General features: G+C 40.4%; 2 protein-coding genes across 7 annotated transcripts in view; both read left to right on the forward strand.

The window, feature by feature from the left end:
• PGAP4 (post-GPI attachment to proteins GalNAc transferase 4) overlaps nt 1–12158 on the forward strand; it is a 39309-nt gene extending 27151 nt beyond the window's left edge. For 2 of the 3 annotated variants that reach the window (XR_011465062.1, XR_011465061.1), the window contains 2 exons: nt 5734–7415; nt 12022–12158. Coding sequence is in view for 1 of the 3 variants with exons in the window: in XM_070375186.1 (XP_070231287.1) it covers nt 5810–7021 (1212 nt within the window). In the remaining 2 variants the exon portion in view is untranslated. Of the gene's footprint in view, nt 1–5733; nt 9057–12021 lie in introns of those variants that run through there. The other variant, XM_070375186.1, reaches the window with a different exon arrangement.
• ALDOB (aldolase, fructose-bisphosphate B) overlaps nt 1–19758 on the forward strand; it is an 89087-nt gene that overhangs the window by 27671 nt on the left and 41658 nt on the right. The window lies entirely within an intron of this gene.

Genomic DNA, 19758 nt, shown 5'->3' on the forward strand with positions numbered 1-19758 from the left:
AATAGCCAGCAGATAAAGGAACAGGATAAATGCCCACCAAACCAAACCAAAGAGGAAGAGATAGGGAATCTACCTGATAAAGAATTCCGAATAATGATAGTGAAATTGATCCAAAATCTTGAAATTAAAATGGAATCACAGATAAATAGCTTGGAGACATGGATTGAGAAGATGCAAGAAAGGTTTAACAAGGACCTAGAAGAAATAAAAAAGAGTCAATATATAATGAATAATGCAATAAATGAAATTAAAAACACTCTGGAGGCAACAAATAGTAGAATAACAGAGACAGAAGATAGGATTAGTGAATTAGAAGATAGAATGGTAGAAATAAATGAATCAGAGAGAATAAAAGAAAAACGAATTAAAAGAAATGAGGACAATCTCAGAGACCTCCAGGACAATATTAAACGCTACAACATTCAAATCATAGGGGTTCCAGAAGAAGAAGACAAAAAGAAAGACCATGAGAAAATACTTGAGGAGATAATAGTTGAAAACTTCCCTAAACTGGGGAAGGAAATAATCACCCAAGTCCAAGAAACCCAGAGAATCCCAAACAGGATAAACCCAAGGCGAAACACCCCAAGATACATATTAATCAAATTAACAAAGATCAAACACAAAGAACAAATATTAAAAGCAGCAAGGGAAAAACAACAAATAACACACAAGGGAATTCCCATAAGGATAACAGCTGATCTTTCAATAGAAACTCTTCAAGCCAGGGGGGAATGGCAAGACATACTTAAAATGATGAAAGAAAATAACCTACAGCCCAGATTATTGTACCCAGCAAGGATTTCATTCAAGTATGAAGGAGAAATCAAAAGCTTCTCAGACAAGCAAAAGCTGAGAGAATTCTGCACCACCAAACCAGCTCTCCAACAAATACTAAAGGATATTCTCTAGACAGGAAACACAAAAATGGTGTATAAATTCGAACCCAAAACAATAAAGTAAATGGCAACGGGATCATACTTATCAGTAATTACCTTAAACGTAAATGGGTTGAATGCCCCAACCAAAAGACAAAGACTGGCTGAATGGATACAAAAACAAGACCCCTACATATGTTGTCTACAGGAGACCCACCTCAAAACAGGGGACACATACAGACTGAAAGTGAAGGGCTGGAAAAAGATTTTCCATGCAAATAGGGACCAAAAGAAAGCAGGAGTAGCAATACTCATATCAGATAAAATAGACTTTAAAATAAAGGCTGTGAAAAGAGACAAAGAAGGTCAATACATAATGATCAAAGGATCAATCCAAGAAGAAGATATAACAATTATAAATATATATGCACCCAACACAGGAGCACCGCAGTATGTAAGACAAATGCTAACAAGTATGAAAGGAGAAATTAACAATAACACAATAATAGTGGGAGACTTTAATACCCCACTCACACCTATGGATAGATCAACTAAACAGAAAATTAACAAGGAAACACAAACTTTAAACGATACAATAGACCAGTTAGACCTAATTGATAGCTATAGGACATTTCATCCCAAAACAATGAATTTCACCTTTTTCTCAAGCCCACATGGAACCTTCTCCAGGATAGATCACATCCTGGGCCATAAAGCTAGCCTTGGTAAATTCAAAAAAATAGAAACCATTCCAAGCATCTTTTCTGACCACAATGCAGTAAGATTAGATCTCAATTACAGGAGAAAAACTATTAAAAATTCCAACATATGGAGGCTGAACAACACGCTGCTGAATAACCAACAAATCACAGAAGAAATCAAAAAAGAAATCAAAATTTGCATAGAAACGAATGAAAATGAAAACACAACAACCCAAAACCTGTGGGACACAGTAAAAGCAGTCCTAAGGGGAAAGTTCATAGCAATACAGGCACACCTCAAGAAACAAGAAAAAGTCAAATAAATAACCTAACTCTACACCTAAAGCAACTAGAAAAGGAAGAAATGAAGAACCCCAGGGTTAGTAGAAGGAAAGGAATCTTTAAAATTAGAGCAGAAATAAATGCAAAAGAAACAAAAGAGACCATAGCAAAAATCAACAAAACCAAAAGCTGGTTCTTTGAAAGGATAAATAAAATTGACAAACCATTAGCCAGATTCATCAAGAAACAAAAGGAGAAAAATCAAATCAACAAAATTAGAAACGAAAATGGAGAGATCACAACAGACAACACAGAAATACAAAGGATCATAACAGACTACTATCAACAGTTATATGCCAATAAAATGGACAACGTGGAAGAAATGGACAAATTCTTAGAAAAGTACAACTTTCCAAAACTGGACCAGGAAGAAATAGAAAACCTTAACAGACCCATCACAAGCATGGAAATTGAAACTGTAATCAAAAATCTTCCAGCAAACAAAAGCCCAGGTCCAGACGGCTTCACAGCTGAATTCTACCAAAAATTTAGAGAAGAGCTAACACCTATCCTGCTCAAACTCTTCCAGAAAATTGCAGAGGAAGGTAAACTTCCAAACTCATTCTATGAGGCCACCATCACCCTAATACCAAAACCTGACAAAGATCCCACAAAAAAAAGAAAACTACAGGCCAATATCACTGATGAACATAGATGCAAAAATCCTTAACAAAATTCTAGCAATCAGAATCCAACAACACATTAAAAGATCATACACCATGACCAAGTGGGCTTTATCCCAGGGATGCAAGGATTCTTCAATATCCGCAAATCAATCAATGTAATACACCACATTAACAAATTGAAAAATAAAAACCATATGATTATCTCAATAGATGCAGAGAAAGCCTTTGACAAAATTCAACATCCATTTATGATAAAAACTCTCCAGAAAGCAGGAATAGAAGGAACATACCTCAACATAATAAAAGCTATATATGACAAACCCACAGCAAACATTATCCTCAATGGTGAAAAATTGAAAGCATTTCCTCTAAAGTCAGGAACAAGACAAGGGTGCCCACTTTCACCATTACTATTCAACATAGTTTTGGAAGTTTTGGCCACAGCAATCAGAGCAGAAAAAGAAATAAAAGGAATCCAAATTGGAAAAGAAGAAGTAAAACTCTCACTGTTTGCAGATGACATGATCCTCTACATAGAAAACCCTAAAGACTCCATCAGAAAATTACTAGAAATAATCAATGACTATAGTAAAGTTGCAGGATATAAAATCAACACACAGAAATCCCTTGCATTCCTATACACTAATAATGAGAAAACAGAAAGAGAAATTAAGTAAACAATTCCATTCACCATTGCAATGGAAAGAATAAAATACTTAGGAATATATCTACCTAAAGAAACTAAAGACCTATATATAGAAAACTATAAAACACTGGTGAAAGAAATCAAAGAGGACACTAATAGATGGAGAAATATACCATGTTCATGGATTGGAAGAATCAATATAGTGAAAATGAGTATACTACCCAAAGCAATTTATAGATTCAATGCAATCCCTATCAAGCTACCAACAGTATTCTTCACAGAGCTAGAGCAAATAATTTCACAATTTGTATGGAAATACAAAAAACCTCGAATAGCCAAAGCGATCTTGAGAAAGAAAAATGGAACTGGAGGAATCAACCTACCTGACTTCAGGCTCTACTACAAAGCCACAGTTATCAAGACAGTATGGTACTGGCACAAAGACAGAAATATTGATCAATGGAACAAAATAGAAAGCCCAGAGATAAATCCACGCACATATGGACACCTTATCTTTGACAAAGGAAGCAAGAATATACAATGGATTAAAGACAATCTCTTTAACAAGTGGTGCTGGGAAATCTGGTCAACCACTTGTAAAAGAATGAAACTAGAACACTTTCTAACACCATACACAAAAATAAACTCAAAATGGATTAAAGATCTCAACGTAAGACCAGAAACTATAAAACTCCTAGAGGAGAACATAGGCAAAACACTCTCCGACATACATCACAGCAGGATCCTCTATGACCCACCTCCCAGAATATTGGAAATAAAAGCAAAAATAAACAAATGGGACCTAATTAACCTTAAAAGCTTCTGCACATCAAAGGAAACTATTAGCAAGGTGAAAAGACAGCCTTCAGAATGGGAGAAAATAATAGCAAATGAAGCAACCGACAAACAACTAATCTCAAAAATATACAAGCAACTCCTACAGCTCAACTCCAGAAAAATAAATGACCCAATCAAAAAATGGGCCAAAGATCTAAATAGACATTTCTCCAAAGAAGACATACAGATGGCTAACAAACACATGAAAAGATGCTCAACATCACTCATTATCAGAGAAATGCAAATCAAAACCACTATGAGATACCATTTCACACCAGTCAGAATGGCTGCGATCCAAAAGTCTACAAATAATAAATGCTGGAGAGGGTGTGGAGGAAAGGGAACCCTCTTACACTGTTGGTGGGAATGCAAACTAGTACAGCCACTATGGAGAACAGTGTGGAGATTCCTTAAAAAACTGGAAATAGAACTGCCTTATGATCCAGCAATCCCACTGCTGGGCATACACACTGAGGAAACCAGAAGGGAAAGAGACACGTGTACCCCAATGTTCATCGCAGCACTGTTTATAATAGCCAGGACATGGAAGCAACCTAGATGTCCATCAGCAGATGAATGGATAAGGAAGCTATGGTACATATACACAATGGAGTATTACTCAGCCATTAAAAAGAATACATTTGAATCAGTTCTAATGAGGTGGATGAAACTGGAGCCTATTATACAGAGTGAAGTAAGCCAGAAGGAAAAACACCAATACAGTATACTAACGCATATATATGGAATTTAGAAAGATGGTAACGATAACCCTGTATACGAGACAGCAAAAGAGACACTGATGTATAGAACAGTCTTATGGACTCTGTGGGAGAGGGAGACGGTGGGAAGATTTGGGAGAATGGCATTGAAACATGTAAAATATCATGTATGAAACGAGATGCCAGTCCAGGTTCAATGCACGATACTGGATGCTTGGGGCTGGTGCACTGGGACGACCCAGAGGGATGGTATAGGGAGGGAGGAGGGAGGAGGGTTCAGGATGGGGAACACATGTATACCTGTGGTGGATTCATTTTGATATTTGGGAAAACTAATACAATTATGTAAAGTTTAAAAATAAAATAAAATTAATTAAAAATAAAATAAAATATAAAATGGAAGACCAATCAGGATTAAGTTAATATGAAATTCTGAGTTTAGTTACATAAAGTTAGGGAAAAAGGGATGGAAAATGTTGATAAAGACATTTCAGGGAATCCTAAATAGTCCCTTTCTTGTTTGGGACATACAAAAGAAGACAGAGCTTTTAGAAATTACTATGTACAGTCAGTCAACAAGTACTTGCAGTGTATTTACCTTGGAACTTACTCTAAATGACCCTTTGGGTCAAGCCTTGCTATTTTTGTGTTGGTTGGAAGAACCTGTGTCTGTGTAGCTGTTGAATTGAAATAACGATTTGACTAGCCTCTCTGGTGATTTTTCTGGCACACTATAAATCTTAACTAAGTGTCTGTAGGTGTGGAGATTTGGTTGAATGCACCAAGATTTCATTATTCATAGAAATGATCAAAGAACCCCAGAGATCACTAACAGATACAACCTAAGAAGAGAGTACTAGAGAAAACACTTGAGTCTCTAGCAGCAACACAGACTAGAATAAGAATTTCTGGTTTGATATGTGCTGAGTTCCATCCCTGGAGTTTTTTAAGCCCTGTACCATTCTTTACTTCTTCCCTCTTTAGGTTTGACTTGCACTGATTTTGGCCTACGGTCCAGGATGGTTTGTTCTCGGGACCAGACCTGACCAGAGTCGACCTCATGAGCACTTCAACCTCTCCAGCTGCCATGCTCCTCCGGAGGCTGAGGCGGCTCTCTTGGGGCAGCACCGCTGTCCAGCTCTTCATCTTAACAGTGGTGACCTTTGGCCTGCTGGCCCCGCTGGCCTGTCACCGGCTTCTGCACTCTTACTTCTACCTGCGCCACTGGCATCTGAACCAAATGAGCCAAGAGTTCCTGCAGCAGAGCTTGAAAGAAGGTGAAGCTGCCCTGCACTACTTTGAGGAGCTGCCCTCTGCCAACGGCTCGGTGCCCATCGTCTGGCAGGCCACGCCGCGGCCCTGGCTGGTCATCACCATCATCACTGTGGACAGGCAGCCTGGCTTCCACTACGTCCTGCAGGTGGTGTCCCAGTTCCACCGGCTCCTTCAACAGTGTGGCCCCCAATGTGAGGGGCACCAACTCTTCCTGTGCAACGTGGAGCGGAGCGTGAGCCATTTTGATGCCAAGCTGCTGTCCAAGTACGTCCCTGTGGCCAACCGCTATGAGGGCACCGAGGATGACTATGGCGATGACCCTTCCACCAACTCGTTTGAGAAGGAGAAGCAGGACTACGTCTATTGTCTGGAATCCTCCCTGCAGACCTACAACCCAGACTATGTCCTGATGGTGGAAGATGATGCCGTTCCAGAGGAGCAGATCTTTCCAGTCCTGGAGCACCTTCTGCGGGCTCGCTTCTCTGAGCCCCACCTCCAAGATGCCCTCTATCTGAAGCTCTATCACCCCGAGAGGCTCCAGCACTACATCAACCCGGAGCCCATGCGTATCCTGGAGTGGCTCGGTGTCGGCATGTTGCTGGGGCCCTTACTAACCTGGATATACATGCGGTTTGCCAGCCGCCCGGGGTTTAGCTGGCCCGTCATGCTCTTCTTCTCCCTGTACAGCATGGGTCTGGTGGAGCTGGTGGGCCGCCACTACTTCCTGGAGCTGCGGCGGCTGAGTCCTTCCCTGTACAGCGTGGTCCCCGCTTCACAGTGTTGCACCCCTGCCATGCTCTTCCCTGCCCCTGCGGCCCGCCGGACCCTCACCTACCTGTCCCAGGTTTACTGCCACAAGGGCTTCGGCAAGGACATGGCACTGTACTCACTGTTGAGGGCCAAGGGGGAACGGGCCTACGTGGTGGAGCCCAATCTCGTGAAACACATCGGACTCTTCTCCAGCCTTCGGTACAACTTTCACCCCAGTCTGCTCTAGCCTGCCAAGAAATGCCTTTCTGAAACTGGCCACTTCTTGGAGATTCAACTATTGAGCTCTTTATTTGAATCTGGTTGCTTGCAGATAATTCATTGTTTTAAGGTTGCCAGGGATATAGGCACTGGGATGGCTGGGATTAAATATAAGTCAAGAACGTTGGCTTTAGTAACTCTCAGGCAAAGGCAGGCTGTTCACTATGGGCCCAGACCTCTCGCCCTCCACACAGCCACATTGCCTCATGCAGTCTGACCCACTGAATGATGGACATTTAAATACCACTTATATTCTCCTGTTTCTCATTCTGCTTCGTGACAGAGTTTGTGACTGCCAAAATTATTGTGCACAGTGGTTCCACTGGTTTAGGATTTTAAAGGTAGAATATGAATGATAAAAGGTGAGATTCTCTTATAGTGACTTCTTTCTCACTGGGAATAAGAATGGATATATATTTAGGATATATATCCCAAGACGCAGGACCATAGATTCTATTTATTTCCTTGCTATGACATAATAAAAGCTGCATAGTGCCTGCCATCTTGGAGGCTGGTGAGCTGGCTACTGTTACCTGGCATTTTCTTTTCCACACATCTGTAGTGCACTGATAATCAACTTTGACTGTGAAAACTTTAAGGCACAGCAAGATCTGAAAGCACTTTCTGGATCATCAAGTCAGATTGCTTATGTTTAGTTTTCAATTTAATATTGAAGATTTCTATCGTATTCTGATTCTTTGAAAGTTGGACTTTGCAGAATGATGTAGAATGGCTGAGCTCTTTACTAATGGCATATCCTTTCCCCCAACTTTGCTGGCTAATCATTCACCCTCATTCTTTTTCTTCTATAGCATGATGTTACAGAAGAAAAAGTAGGGACTGAAGTCAGAAGACCTGAATTTTTATATCAAATCTCTGTCGTGTCCTAGTGGTGTGAACTTGGGCAAGTTATAAGCACTCTGAGCCTCAGTTTTCTCACCTGTAAAATGGGGACAGTGATATCTTCCCTTTTAAGTTGCCTTGGAGATTAAATGACAGAATATGTGTAAAACACTAGCAAGTGCTTATCTCATAAAGGGCATTTGATGAATATTAGCTCTTTTCTCTCCTATATTAAGCATATAAAACTCAAGTGTATTTTGGATAAAGATATTAGTGATATTATTTAAAGTATGAAATGGGGTATAGGGCTGACACCTATGGAGCAGCTGTTCCTGACCAAACACTACTAGAATAAAGGTTGACTTTTCCTTGTTACTGCAGAAGGATATACAGCTCAGTTTCATCTAGCCCCACCTCCAACCAAGCCCAAAATAAGACTTGTCCATTCAAATTGGAAATGATCTAAGACTCCGGTTGAGCCTATTCCAAGACTAGCATCTGAAAATTACTTTTCTCAAAAGTTATAAATAAATGTCATTTGACAGTACTTATCAAACCAGTGGCCAAAGAGTCCTTATGGCGGTGGATGATTATATTAGAGTTCAAGCAGCTCTCTGCTTTGTTTCAGTGCCACGTCTTCTGTTTGCTTTAAGTTTTCACAGTGAGCTCCTGTCTTGGAATCTGCTTGAGAACATCGAGGGAGTAACAGGGCTTCATCACCATGCTTTACAGATGAACAAAGAGGCTCACAGATGTTAAAGAACTTCTTCAGGTTCACACAGCTGAACAGCAGCAGAGAGCACTGGAATATAGTAGCTTTTCTGACTTCAAGCCCCTGTACTTTTCTCTCAACCACAATCATTTTATAAATATCTATGTAGTCAAATTCTCTTTTGTGAAATCTGTAACCTGGACAAAATAATGTCTTTGTAAGCTAAGATGGTAAAAACTCACTGTGGTGTTGGTCTTGGGGAACAAACAGGTGTCCGTGTGTGTTGTGTTGTTATAGTAAGCTGTTTGTATCCCCCGGGAATGTCCAAAGTGACCAGAGCTGCTAGGTGACTTACTGAGATGCTCAGATTCCATCCTTTCACCCCCACCCCAACCCCAGTAACAGGTTCAGCCCCATGTCTGAGAACAGAACCACCCCCAACCTAGAACTAATTTGAGTTTGTTGCATTAAGATTAGATCTCCTGGTGGAAAGTTTGTGTCCAATGACAGAACATTTAAGCTAGCTAATCCCTAGATCAGAGTCTTTGCTGGTTTTCATTTCTGCTCTTTCTAATTCCATTGTCTACTGCACACAGACATCCCTTCCTGTGACTCCTTCCTTCTCAATGGCTGAGGTCATCTTTGTCGTGTCTTATTTTTCTACCTACACACTAAGACATCTTCCCACATTGATCTTAACTAGAATCTGCCATCCTTGGACATTTTCTGCAGAAGCAACAATCCTACCCACCTTTATCCCTACCCACTTTCTAGATCACCCTTCCTTTTGTCTCTCATTCCTAGAGTCCAAATTGTGCATGTTATCTTGGATTAGGACTGCTGGCAGCTTTACACCAAAGCTGAGGTCTCTCGTTTAATCCTAAGCAGGGGGCTAGGGAGAAACTCAAGTCCCCTTCCAGCATCAAGGGACATAATCTACCAGAAGGGTGAAGGTCTCTAATAGTCCTGTATACTTTTCAGAATTTAAATTATTGTCAGGTCTAAGAAGCTCCCTATTGTCACTGAGTGTATTTGCATAGACTTATCAGTTCAAATAAATGAACCATTTCACTGAGGCATCCTAAGAAGCCTTGGTTTTCTCTCATTTCTATAGCTGGATTTTTCTGATATGGTGAATAGGATCAAAACCACCCACACGCTCACACTATTGTGGAGTCCCAAGGTAGCCATTCAAAAGTATGGGCTGTTTGCTTAAAAATTCATAACTGATTTTCTTATATTTCTTAAATGGAAACATTTGAATTGTGTGTGTATGTTTTTCTACTGTCATAATTTTTAAAAAGTGTTGAGAATACTACAGTGCAACTAGAGAATACAAGTAGGATGAATATAATGATAGGATTAATTTAATTTACCTTGGATACAGTCCTCATTTGAGGGAATTTATTTAATTGGTAACTTAATTTGTGTAAAGAGACATTCTAATTGGATTTGATTACTGTGGGATTTTTATATATACTATGATGCATTTTGAATTACAGTGACATGATACAAAACTGGGTAATTTTAAAGTCACACGAACCATTTGGATATTTTTATCCCAAGCACATGAATTTGCTGAGAAATGTTCATTAGCTGACAATTTTTTTTTTTAGGTTGGATTACCTTTGGGACTATGTCAAAGATGATTGGAGATGTAATTTTAAAGTACTTAATATAACTGCAATGGAGATGCGCTATGGCTTCCAGTAGTCAGATTACAGCATTGTTGTGAGTCATCAGCAATGAATGGGGAGTTCTGCTTTAAAATTTAACAGATTTTCTTTTTTTTCCTAAAAAACCTTTTGATTCTGTATTAGGTTATAGCCGATTAAAAATGTTGTGGTAGTTTCAGATGAATAAGGAAGGTATTCAGGCATACATATGCATGTATCCATTCTCTCCCAAACTCCCCTCCCATCCAGGCTAGCCCATAACATTGAGCAGAATTCCCTGTGCTATACAGTAGGTCCTTGTTGGTTATCCATTCTAAATATAGCAGTGTGTACATGATCATCCCAAAATAATTAGGGATGATAATTATTCCTAATTATTCCTAATTATTTATTAGGAATAATTATTCCTTCCCTGCATGGCAACCATAAAAAAAATTAACAAATTTTCATGATCTTTTCCCTAATGACCTATGCAGAAATATAGATGAGTGATTTTTTTTTAAGTATTATGTTAACAAATTGGGGGTAAAACCAGATGAAAATCCAAAGGCAAATGATTAATTTATCAAAAAGAAGGACAGATGGCATACTTATGTAGGAACTGGGTAGCTCAGAGAGATGGGTGAAGTAGACAAGGATGTAGAGTGAAGCAGAGGGTCTCACATTTGTCATCGGTTGTGTGTCCCAGACTCCTTTACGTAATAAATCCTCTATGTCCGCCCCACTGTCGTGAAATGCTTATAGGGCTAGCCTATGGAGAATACAAAGGAACAAAATAATGGATAGTGTTCTGGATAAATAATTCATCCCTTTGCTAGGACCTGGCTTCCTATCACACTAAGAATAAAATACAAACCCCTACATTACTTTCCAGGCCAGATGTGACCTGTCCCTGCAAAACTTCATGTCTTGCCATTTCCATGCTCTTTCTCCAAGCTATAGTCACACCTGCTCTCTTTCACTTCTTTGGACTTGTTAACATTGGTTCTTACCACAGAGGGACTTTGCACTGCCATTTTCTGTATCTGGAATGCTTGTCTCTTAGCTGAATCTTTCCTGTATACAGATCTCAATTAAAATTTAACCCCTTCTCCCCCAACAGACTTTTCATCCCATCTAAATCATTCTTATCCCTTCCCAACCCCCAGGTCATCTATCACTTTATGCAGTTTGATTCCCTTTGAAGCTCTTATTACCTGAAATGTATTATTTTGTCTTTTTTTCCCCCTCCATCCTCCCCACCCCCCTACAGAATATAAGTGCCACAATATCAGGAGTCTTCTAGGTTTCATTCATTGCTCTATCCCTTGAACCTGGAACAATACCTAACACATAGTAGGAAATGAATGAGAGAGAGAGAAATGGGGGTAGTGGGGGAAGGAAGGAAGGGAGGAAAAGAGTAAAGGGATCCACAGTGGAAATGCATACAGAAAAGAAGAATACTGAAAGGAAGAGAAATGGGACTAAGGAAGAAAATTAGGGAGGAGCAAAGAGGATCCAGGTAGTGAGGACTGGTTGCGATGTACAATTTTGACTCCTGAAAAAATTTTCTACTTGCATTCCAGGCAAAGAGAATGGCAAATGCAAAAAGGAACTTTCTACACCACCACATAGCTACTTTTTCCTTTGTTGTTATTAGAGTTTTAGTTTCAGTGTGTGTGTTGGGGGTCATGTGTGTTTGGAGGGGGATCCTCCCTACGTGTTATTCTTAGGGGAGGGATGGGTTTTCTCTTTCAGGTTTCAACTGCTGCATCTTCCTGGTATTACCAGTGGGAATCATCTAGACGTGCATACCACCCATGGTGGCTCTACAACCTATTCTAGGACTTATAGGCAAGAGGCTGGAAAGAGAATGAAGGAAAGATCACCACCAGTGCCAGTGAACTCTTCTCAAGTTCTTTCAGTAAGTGGTGAGATGGTTTAAGTCAACCATGTAGCTCTGCATGATAGGGGTGGGCTTTGGCAAAGCCACGCCAAGTATAGAGAGGTAAACTTTCCCTAGAGGCTTGATAGGAGGAGCAGGAAACTTTAAGGATCATTTTTTCCGGTACACAACTTTTTTTATGTTTTGTTAGTGTAGCTTTGTTTAAATCTGAACAAGTTGAGTCCTCTGCAAAATTCGTGCACTGGCAACATGTTAGACAAAGAATTTTGTCTAACCCCTATTTGCTTTTATCTAGAAAAAAATGTAAACCCTGGCACTGTTGTGACTGGGAGACCTGAAACAGAAGTCAACAAGTTGCATGTAGATTGCTTTCCAGCAACATGTTTGGACAGTTACTCTTGTCTTTTACCAAACCCCTGTCCAGCCGCAATACATACACAACCAGAAGCCATAACCAGCAAAAGCAGCTTGGCTTCTGTCTAGCTCCCCCTCCAGAGAGGTTTGCGATAAAGGAGCGGTAGGATTACATCTTCTTCCTGTAACGTACACATGGAATGCTCTCCCTCTTTTGAACAAGAAAAGGAAAGAGCAACCATATTTTAAAAGATACTAAACAACGGTATGTATCTTCACATTCAAAATTGTAGTTCATGTATTATTATATAAGGAGCTATGCCAAACAAATTAATCATAAGTAAATCTAAATTTAGCTGTTTATCCCCAACTTAATAAATGCCTAAATCATATTAGCAGTATTCAGTTGACTCAAGCTTTTTTTCTTTTTCAGTCTAGCTGAACTATTAGCATAAATGCCCCAATCTGCAGAAACACAGTGGTGAATCTGAAAGAGAAAAGGCTTTGAAGAGGTTAGAATCATGTTTTTTTTTTTTTTCAGAGGCCTGTTCAGTTCAATTCAGTCACTCAGTTGTATACAACTCTTTGCAACCCCATGGACTGCAGCACGCCAGGCTCCCCTGTCCATCACCAACTCCCAGAGCCTTCTCAAACTCATGTCCATCACATCGGTGATACCATCCAACCGTCTCATCCTCTGTCATCCCCTTCTCTTGCCTTCAATCATTCCCAGCATCAGTGTCTTTTCCATTGAGTTGGTTCTTCGCATCAAATGGCCAAAGTATTGGAGTTTCAGCTTCAGCATCAGTCCTTCCAATGAATATTCAGGACTGACTTCCTTTACGATGGACTGGTTGGATCTCCTTGAAGTCCAGGGGACTCTCAAGAGTCTTCTCCAACACCACAGTTCAAAAACATCAATTCTTCAGTGTTCAGCTTTCTTTACAGTCCAGCTCTCACATCCATACCTGACTACTGGAAAAACCATAGCTTTGACTACACAGACCTTTGTTGGTAAAGTAATGTCTCTGCTTTTTAATATGCTGTCTAGGTTGGTCATAACTTTTTTTCCAAAGAATAAGGTCTTTTAATTTTATGGCTGCAGTCACCATCTGCAGGATTTTGGAGCCCAAAAAAATAGTCTCTCACCATTTCCGTTGTTTCCCCATCTATTTGCCGTGAAGTGATGGAACTGGATGCCATTAGTTTTGTGAATGTCGAGTTTTAAGCCAACTTTTTCACTCTTCTTTTTCACTTTCATCCAGAGGCTCTTTAGTTCTTCTTCACTTTCTTCCATAAGGGTGGTGTCATCTGCATGTCTGAGGTTATTGATATTTCTCCAGGCAATCTTGATTCCAGATACCAGTTAACACCAGCCAATGGAAGACAAGAACTGTTTCAGCCAAATGAACCCCTTATTGTCACACTTAAACATTAGTCCTCACACTAAGGTAGACACATTAAATTCTGAATGGTGTCTGAGAAGCCCTTTAGCACAAGAAATTTTGTTTTTTAAAAGACACCAAGTCTCATATATTAATTTGCACTTATTGAGTGCCTACAGGGTGACAGGGACTATGCCTAGTGCTAGAGACCCAACGATGAGTGAGTAAGACAGCTTTCTTCTTTTCAGGACCTTGGCATCCAAGGGAGCAGCTAGTATAGTAAGGTGAGTCTGGGATGGTGGGGTTATAGGATACTGTCTATAAATCACCCCAAAACGCCAGAGGTCTAAGTTACTCCAACTTCCTCAGCTCTTCTGCAACCACTTTTGCTGAGCACAACGTGATCCACCGAAGAAGTCTCCAACTAACAAAGGAAATGTTTTACATAAACATTTATTTACAGAAAAAAATGAGAGGTGTGGGTGAAGGGAATTGGCTTGTCCCAGCTAAGAAGAATTTAAGGAGGGTGAGTTGACTCTTGGAGAAGGTGCTGTGGGGATAAGATATGTATCTTTTGATGTAAGAGGAAGATTCAGAAAATTATCCTTGAAGGGTTATTTCTTTTTCTTTCATTTCTAGGAAAACAAGTCTCTTGATATCCTATTTTCTAATCCAAATTCATGTGAGGTCTTTTTTTCTGAAACTGAATAAAATTGACTTCCAAAGAAAGAACTGTGCTTGCCCAGAGGTGACACACCTTCTTGGCAGCAACTTGCCCTTACCTCAAAAAAGAATCAAGGAAACATCTCATTCCAGGGACTTCCCCAGCACTCTGTGCTTTCACTGCAGTGGGCATGAGTTCCAACACTGGTCAGGAACTAAGATTCCCATGTCATGCAGCCAAAAAAAGAGAAAGAAAACCTCACAACCTCACCCCAAATGTTTTACTATCTCACCTTGGTGACCAAAGCTTGTTGATCCTCACATAAAGAGGACTCTGAGGGTCACAACTGTCATTAGTCTCTCAAGGTGAAAACCAACATTGCCTTGCCAAGGCTTGTAGCCTTTGGGTCTCTTTTGCAAAGTCTGTTCTTTCCAATGCTTATATTCTCCACAGCTAACTGCACGTTAGATCCAGTCTCCTAGAGCTTTCTGCCCTCATAGGTGGGTGACTTCCTCACCCACCAGAAGAGAGTAAGCGCCCTTCTTTCAACTATGAAGAATATTTGACTGAGGGCCAAACATTTCTTCTGCTTGTCCTCATTAAAATTAATTTCTGTCGATTCACATTGAAACAATATTGACCAAAGTTGTCGATCCAGCTGTAAGGCTAGCTGATCAAAGTGCTCTTCCACAAACAATGGGATATTTGTTAACTCACAGTCATGGTTCAAAACTCTTCAGCAACTCTAATCCTTACCTCCAAGGATTCCCCCGTATGAATAAACAAAGCAGGATAACAAAACAATAAGAGAAAGACCTGAGTTTTCAGCAAATGTAATTCCTAGTTAGAAAGCATTCACTAGTAATTTCTAGTCACTTGACAATAAGTTTGGTTTGCAAATGAAAATTCTGATTTTATTTGCCAAAGATCAGACACCTCAAATGAACTGGAAAAATGCTATTATCACTCTACTTCTCTGAAAAAGATGTTTGGGATGCTTTCTGGGAGACCCAGCTTCGATCCTTGGGTCGGGAAGATCCCCTGGAGAAGGAAATGGGAACCCACTCCAATATTCTTGCCTGGAAAATCCCATAGGTGGAAGAATCTGGCAGGCTACAGTCGATGGGGGTCACAAAGCCAACAAGGCTCAGCCGCTTCACTTTCACTTTCTTTAACTTAGGTCTGGAAATTGTGTTGTGAATTTTGCAGGTTGGTTTCAGGTTGGGATGGTTGTAGCATTAGGATGCATTCAGCAGCAAATAACAGAATCCAGTCTCCCAGGGCCTTCCTTAAGCAATGCTGCTGCTGCTAAGTCACTTCAGTCGTGTCCGACCCCATAGACAGCAGCCCACCAGGCTTCCCCGTCCCTGGGATTCTCCAGGCAAGAATACTGGAGTGGGTTGCCATTTCCTTCTCCAATGCATGAAAGTGAAAAGTGAAAGTGAAGTCGCGCAGTCGTGTCCGACTCTTAGCGACCCCATGGACTGCAGCCTACCAGGCTCCTCCATCCATGGGATTTTCCAGGCAAAAGTAGTGATGTTAAATTTTCTCACCTAAGAAGTCAGTCAGCAGTGCAATGATGTCATTAAGGACCCAGACTCTCCTCTGTCTTGTTCTGCCACCTTTTGCCACTTTATGGCTATTGCAGCTTCTAAGATCAAATCCACATTCAAAGCAGAAAGGAAAGGCTGAGGTAAAATGCTTTCTTCATGTGAATTTCTGTGGGTGTTTTTTTTTTTTTTTTCCCTGGGAAGAACAATTACAGGAAGTCTCCCAACTGACCTCTCCTTTTGTTTCATCTGCCACTATGGGCCATAGGCACATTCCTAGACCAATCAGAGGCAAAGGGAAATAAATCGGAAAAGCCCAACCACAATTTATTCCCTTGTGGCTTGTGTGAGGCCCTGTCTTTCCTGACCTGAAGGGCTCTACTCACCATCCAAATAAGAAGAGATCTTTGACAGCAAGGAAGTAGATCTATATGGATAGCTCATAGGCAAAATGTGAACAGTGACCCTGGGGGGAAGTAATCAAAGTGTTTAGTATTCTTCCTGATCGTGCCACTTTATATGGTATTTAGAAATCAAAGCAACATGTAGATTTATTTAGATTAGATTTATTTAACTGTATAATCATATGGTTAGGTCATAGGAACCTTTCAAAAATATAGTGCTACAGGATTAATTATAGGATTAATTAGTTAAAGGCATTACAGGCTTGGAGAAGCTTCTCCAATTCCTAGAGGCCCATAAGATTGCATTTTCTTCCTGAGCAACTGTGCATGAAACATCATGGAAACAATAAGATTGTTGTTGCTACTTTCAAAGAAGTATAGATAGTTAAACTCAAATTGGATATGGGGATTAGCCATTGACTACTGAAAACTATGCTTTCAACCTGTTGTTGAACTGTCCTGAAATTATTGATTTAGGGCACATGAAGAGCTTTGAATTTTTTTCAAGATTCACAATTTTGTAAAGTGGTCTCATGAATTTTAATGCACAATACAGACCATGCTATAAATTTCTGAAGCCTTCTTTGGCGTGCAAACCTTAATACATCTGCATTCGAAATGTTTTCCTGTTTGTACTCAGTTTCAAGAGAAAACAATGAAATTGAAATCACATTATGTTTACCAAGAGAGTTCATTATCCTTGAAAGTTTGGAGGTAAGTCCAACATGAATCCTAGGAGGATCCCAAAGTTTCTAGTGATGTGAACAATGTTTGGGAGTTTACTCTTCAAGGAAGAAGGACAAAGAGAAGAATGCAGTCAGCTCTGCCAGCTAGAACTGGAATTGCAAACCCTCTCCAACACAAGATATCCCACAACTCAGTCAATTAATACCTAGAGACACCAGGTCTCACCTAGTGACACTAATGTAGTCATTTAATATCAAATAATGCATATTTTCCTTTGTTGACACACTCTTCTCTACCCCTCAAAAATCTCATTCAAATATTTCTGGGAATCTCCAAGGAGAAAGCTTACAACTATGTGTTCTCAAAGCAGTTTGCTAACCACAGTCATCACAGATCATCTGTCTGGTCTTTCCTCTCCTATTCTGGCTCCACAAAGTAACTCTAAAGGGCATCTCTCTTTTCCCTGCTCATGATAACCATTTTGGGAACATCAGTACCTGTGCTAAGGTTACTATTTCTTAGTGTTCAGCAAACTCTCAGTTTTCCAGGCGAGGCTAAACTGGCATAGCAAGGACAAAAGCCAATGTCTCAGTCAGTGGCTTGCTATGACAAGGGTTTTATTTCTCAATACCACAAAATCTAATCAAGATCTGGGCACCCTTTAGGGGAACTATTTCGCTTATAGAAACCTAGCAATTTAGACTGAGGACTTCACAGTCCTGTAGCTGCTCCATTAGGAGCAGGAAACCTCTCTGATCAACCAAGCAGGCTTACAGGGACACTCACCAGATAAAGGACTGAATGGTATTCACCAGGTGTTCTCTGCTGTAGACTGCATATGGCCTGAGCCACTCAGCTGCAAGAGGTCCAAAAAGTGCAGAGAAGTCTTCTATATCAATATATAAAAGGGAACAGAACAGATTTTGGTGAATGTTGGGAATATCTGCTTTACAGGTCAGTGCTGGATTCTTGGAAAACATGGAAACAATGACCCTTCTCCAGTTCTATGCTGTTTTGTCACCTGATCCTCAAATCCGTACTTCTTATGCCCAGAGTCTCCAAAATTAGCTTATGAGTATCAGCTCCACTGTTTACCTCTAATTTCTCTTTCTACAGGAGCTTCAACAAGTCCACGATTGTGGGGGCAATGCTGTGAGATCTCTCATTCTAACTTTTTTTTCTTTTATGACAAATTCACATACATTCTCCCACCTTTTTCCCTAATCCTCCCTCAGACAGTGTTCAACTTGTTTGCTGCTGTATCATAATGTCCCAGCTTGGTGCCTAGAACTCAGAAATGTGTTGATGAGTGGATGGATGGATGGGTAGGTAGGTGGATAGCTGAATGATGATTTCTTCTCTACCCACAGATGAAGCTCAAAGGAGCCTGTTTCCATTTTCTTTTCTTTCCCCTCTACTTTTAAATTATTTTTTTATTTTATTTTGTATTGGTGTATAGTTGATTAACAATGTTGTGTTAGTTTCAGGTATACAGCAAAATGATTTGGTTATATATATATACATGTCTCTTTCCACTTTATTTATCCTGTCACCTTGACCCTCGTTGTAGTCCTTTTGTCTCAGGAACTATTGTGCTTTTCTTGGGCCCCACTTGGGTGGGGACTTTCTTGAGGATTAATTATAGAAATGTCAGTTACAGTTTAGGGGCTGAAATCCTACCACTCAAACCTCTTCAGAGATTCCTAATTGAGGAATATGCCCATGAGAACAATAACCAAATGGATAAAGTAACATTTTTTGGCCATGCTGCATGGCATGTGGGAACTTAGTTCCCTGACCAGGGATTGAGCGTGCACTCCCCTGCAGTGGAAGTGAAGAGTCTTAACCACCAGACCACCAGGAAAGTCCCAAAATAACCTTTATGACCTAATAGGCACCCAATTGTCTCCCAGTACAGAGATCTTTGTCAAGCCAAATCAGTTTATGCTGTTTAGGCCTAGAATCCTAAAGAAGCTTCCATCATTTCCATCACTCAGAGTTGGTGGAAAGGTCTGGAACAGACCAGGGGCAATTGATGCAGATCCCATGTGTAGAAGAGAGAATGGGCAGACCCTGCCCAATGTACTGAAATAAGGGACTGTAATTGCAGACGAGGGAACACCAGCTTAGAGACACTATCCTCTTATTAAATGTGGTTTGGTAATTGCCCTGTACTTTGAGTATTTGTGGAATTCCTCCTCCCTCAGAAAGAAGCTAGTCAGAAGGATATACAGACAGTATGGGAGCAGCAAAAGTGCCCTCTTTCCTACAGGCCAAAGTGGAAACAGGAGGAGAGTTGGCTGAAAGTTGTCTATCTCCTCTTCCTCTCTTACATGACTAGCTCTTCTCTCCTGTTCACCGTGATTGTTATCTTCACTTCTGCCTCTGCCCAGGCCCTTCAATCCTTTACCCCTAGTCACACCCGTTACACTCCGTTACAAACTATATTCAGAACTGTAGTCTAGGTCAGTGTTCTCACCCTACCTGCTTGCTAGAGAGACAAGGTCAAACTCTAGACTTATTACTGTGCTTTTGTATGAAGTCA

Source organism: Bos mutus, chromosome 8 (assembly GCF_027580195.1).
Source record: "Bos mutus isolate GX-2022 chromosome 8, NWIPB_WYAK_1.1, whole genome shotgun sequence".
Lineage (NCBI taxonomy): Eukaryota > Metazoa > Chordata > Mammalia > Artiodactyla > Bovidae > Bos > Bos mutus.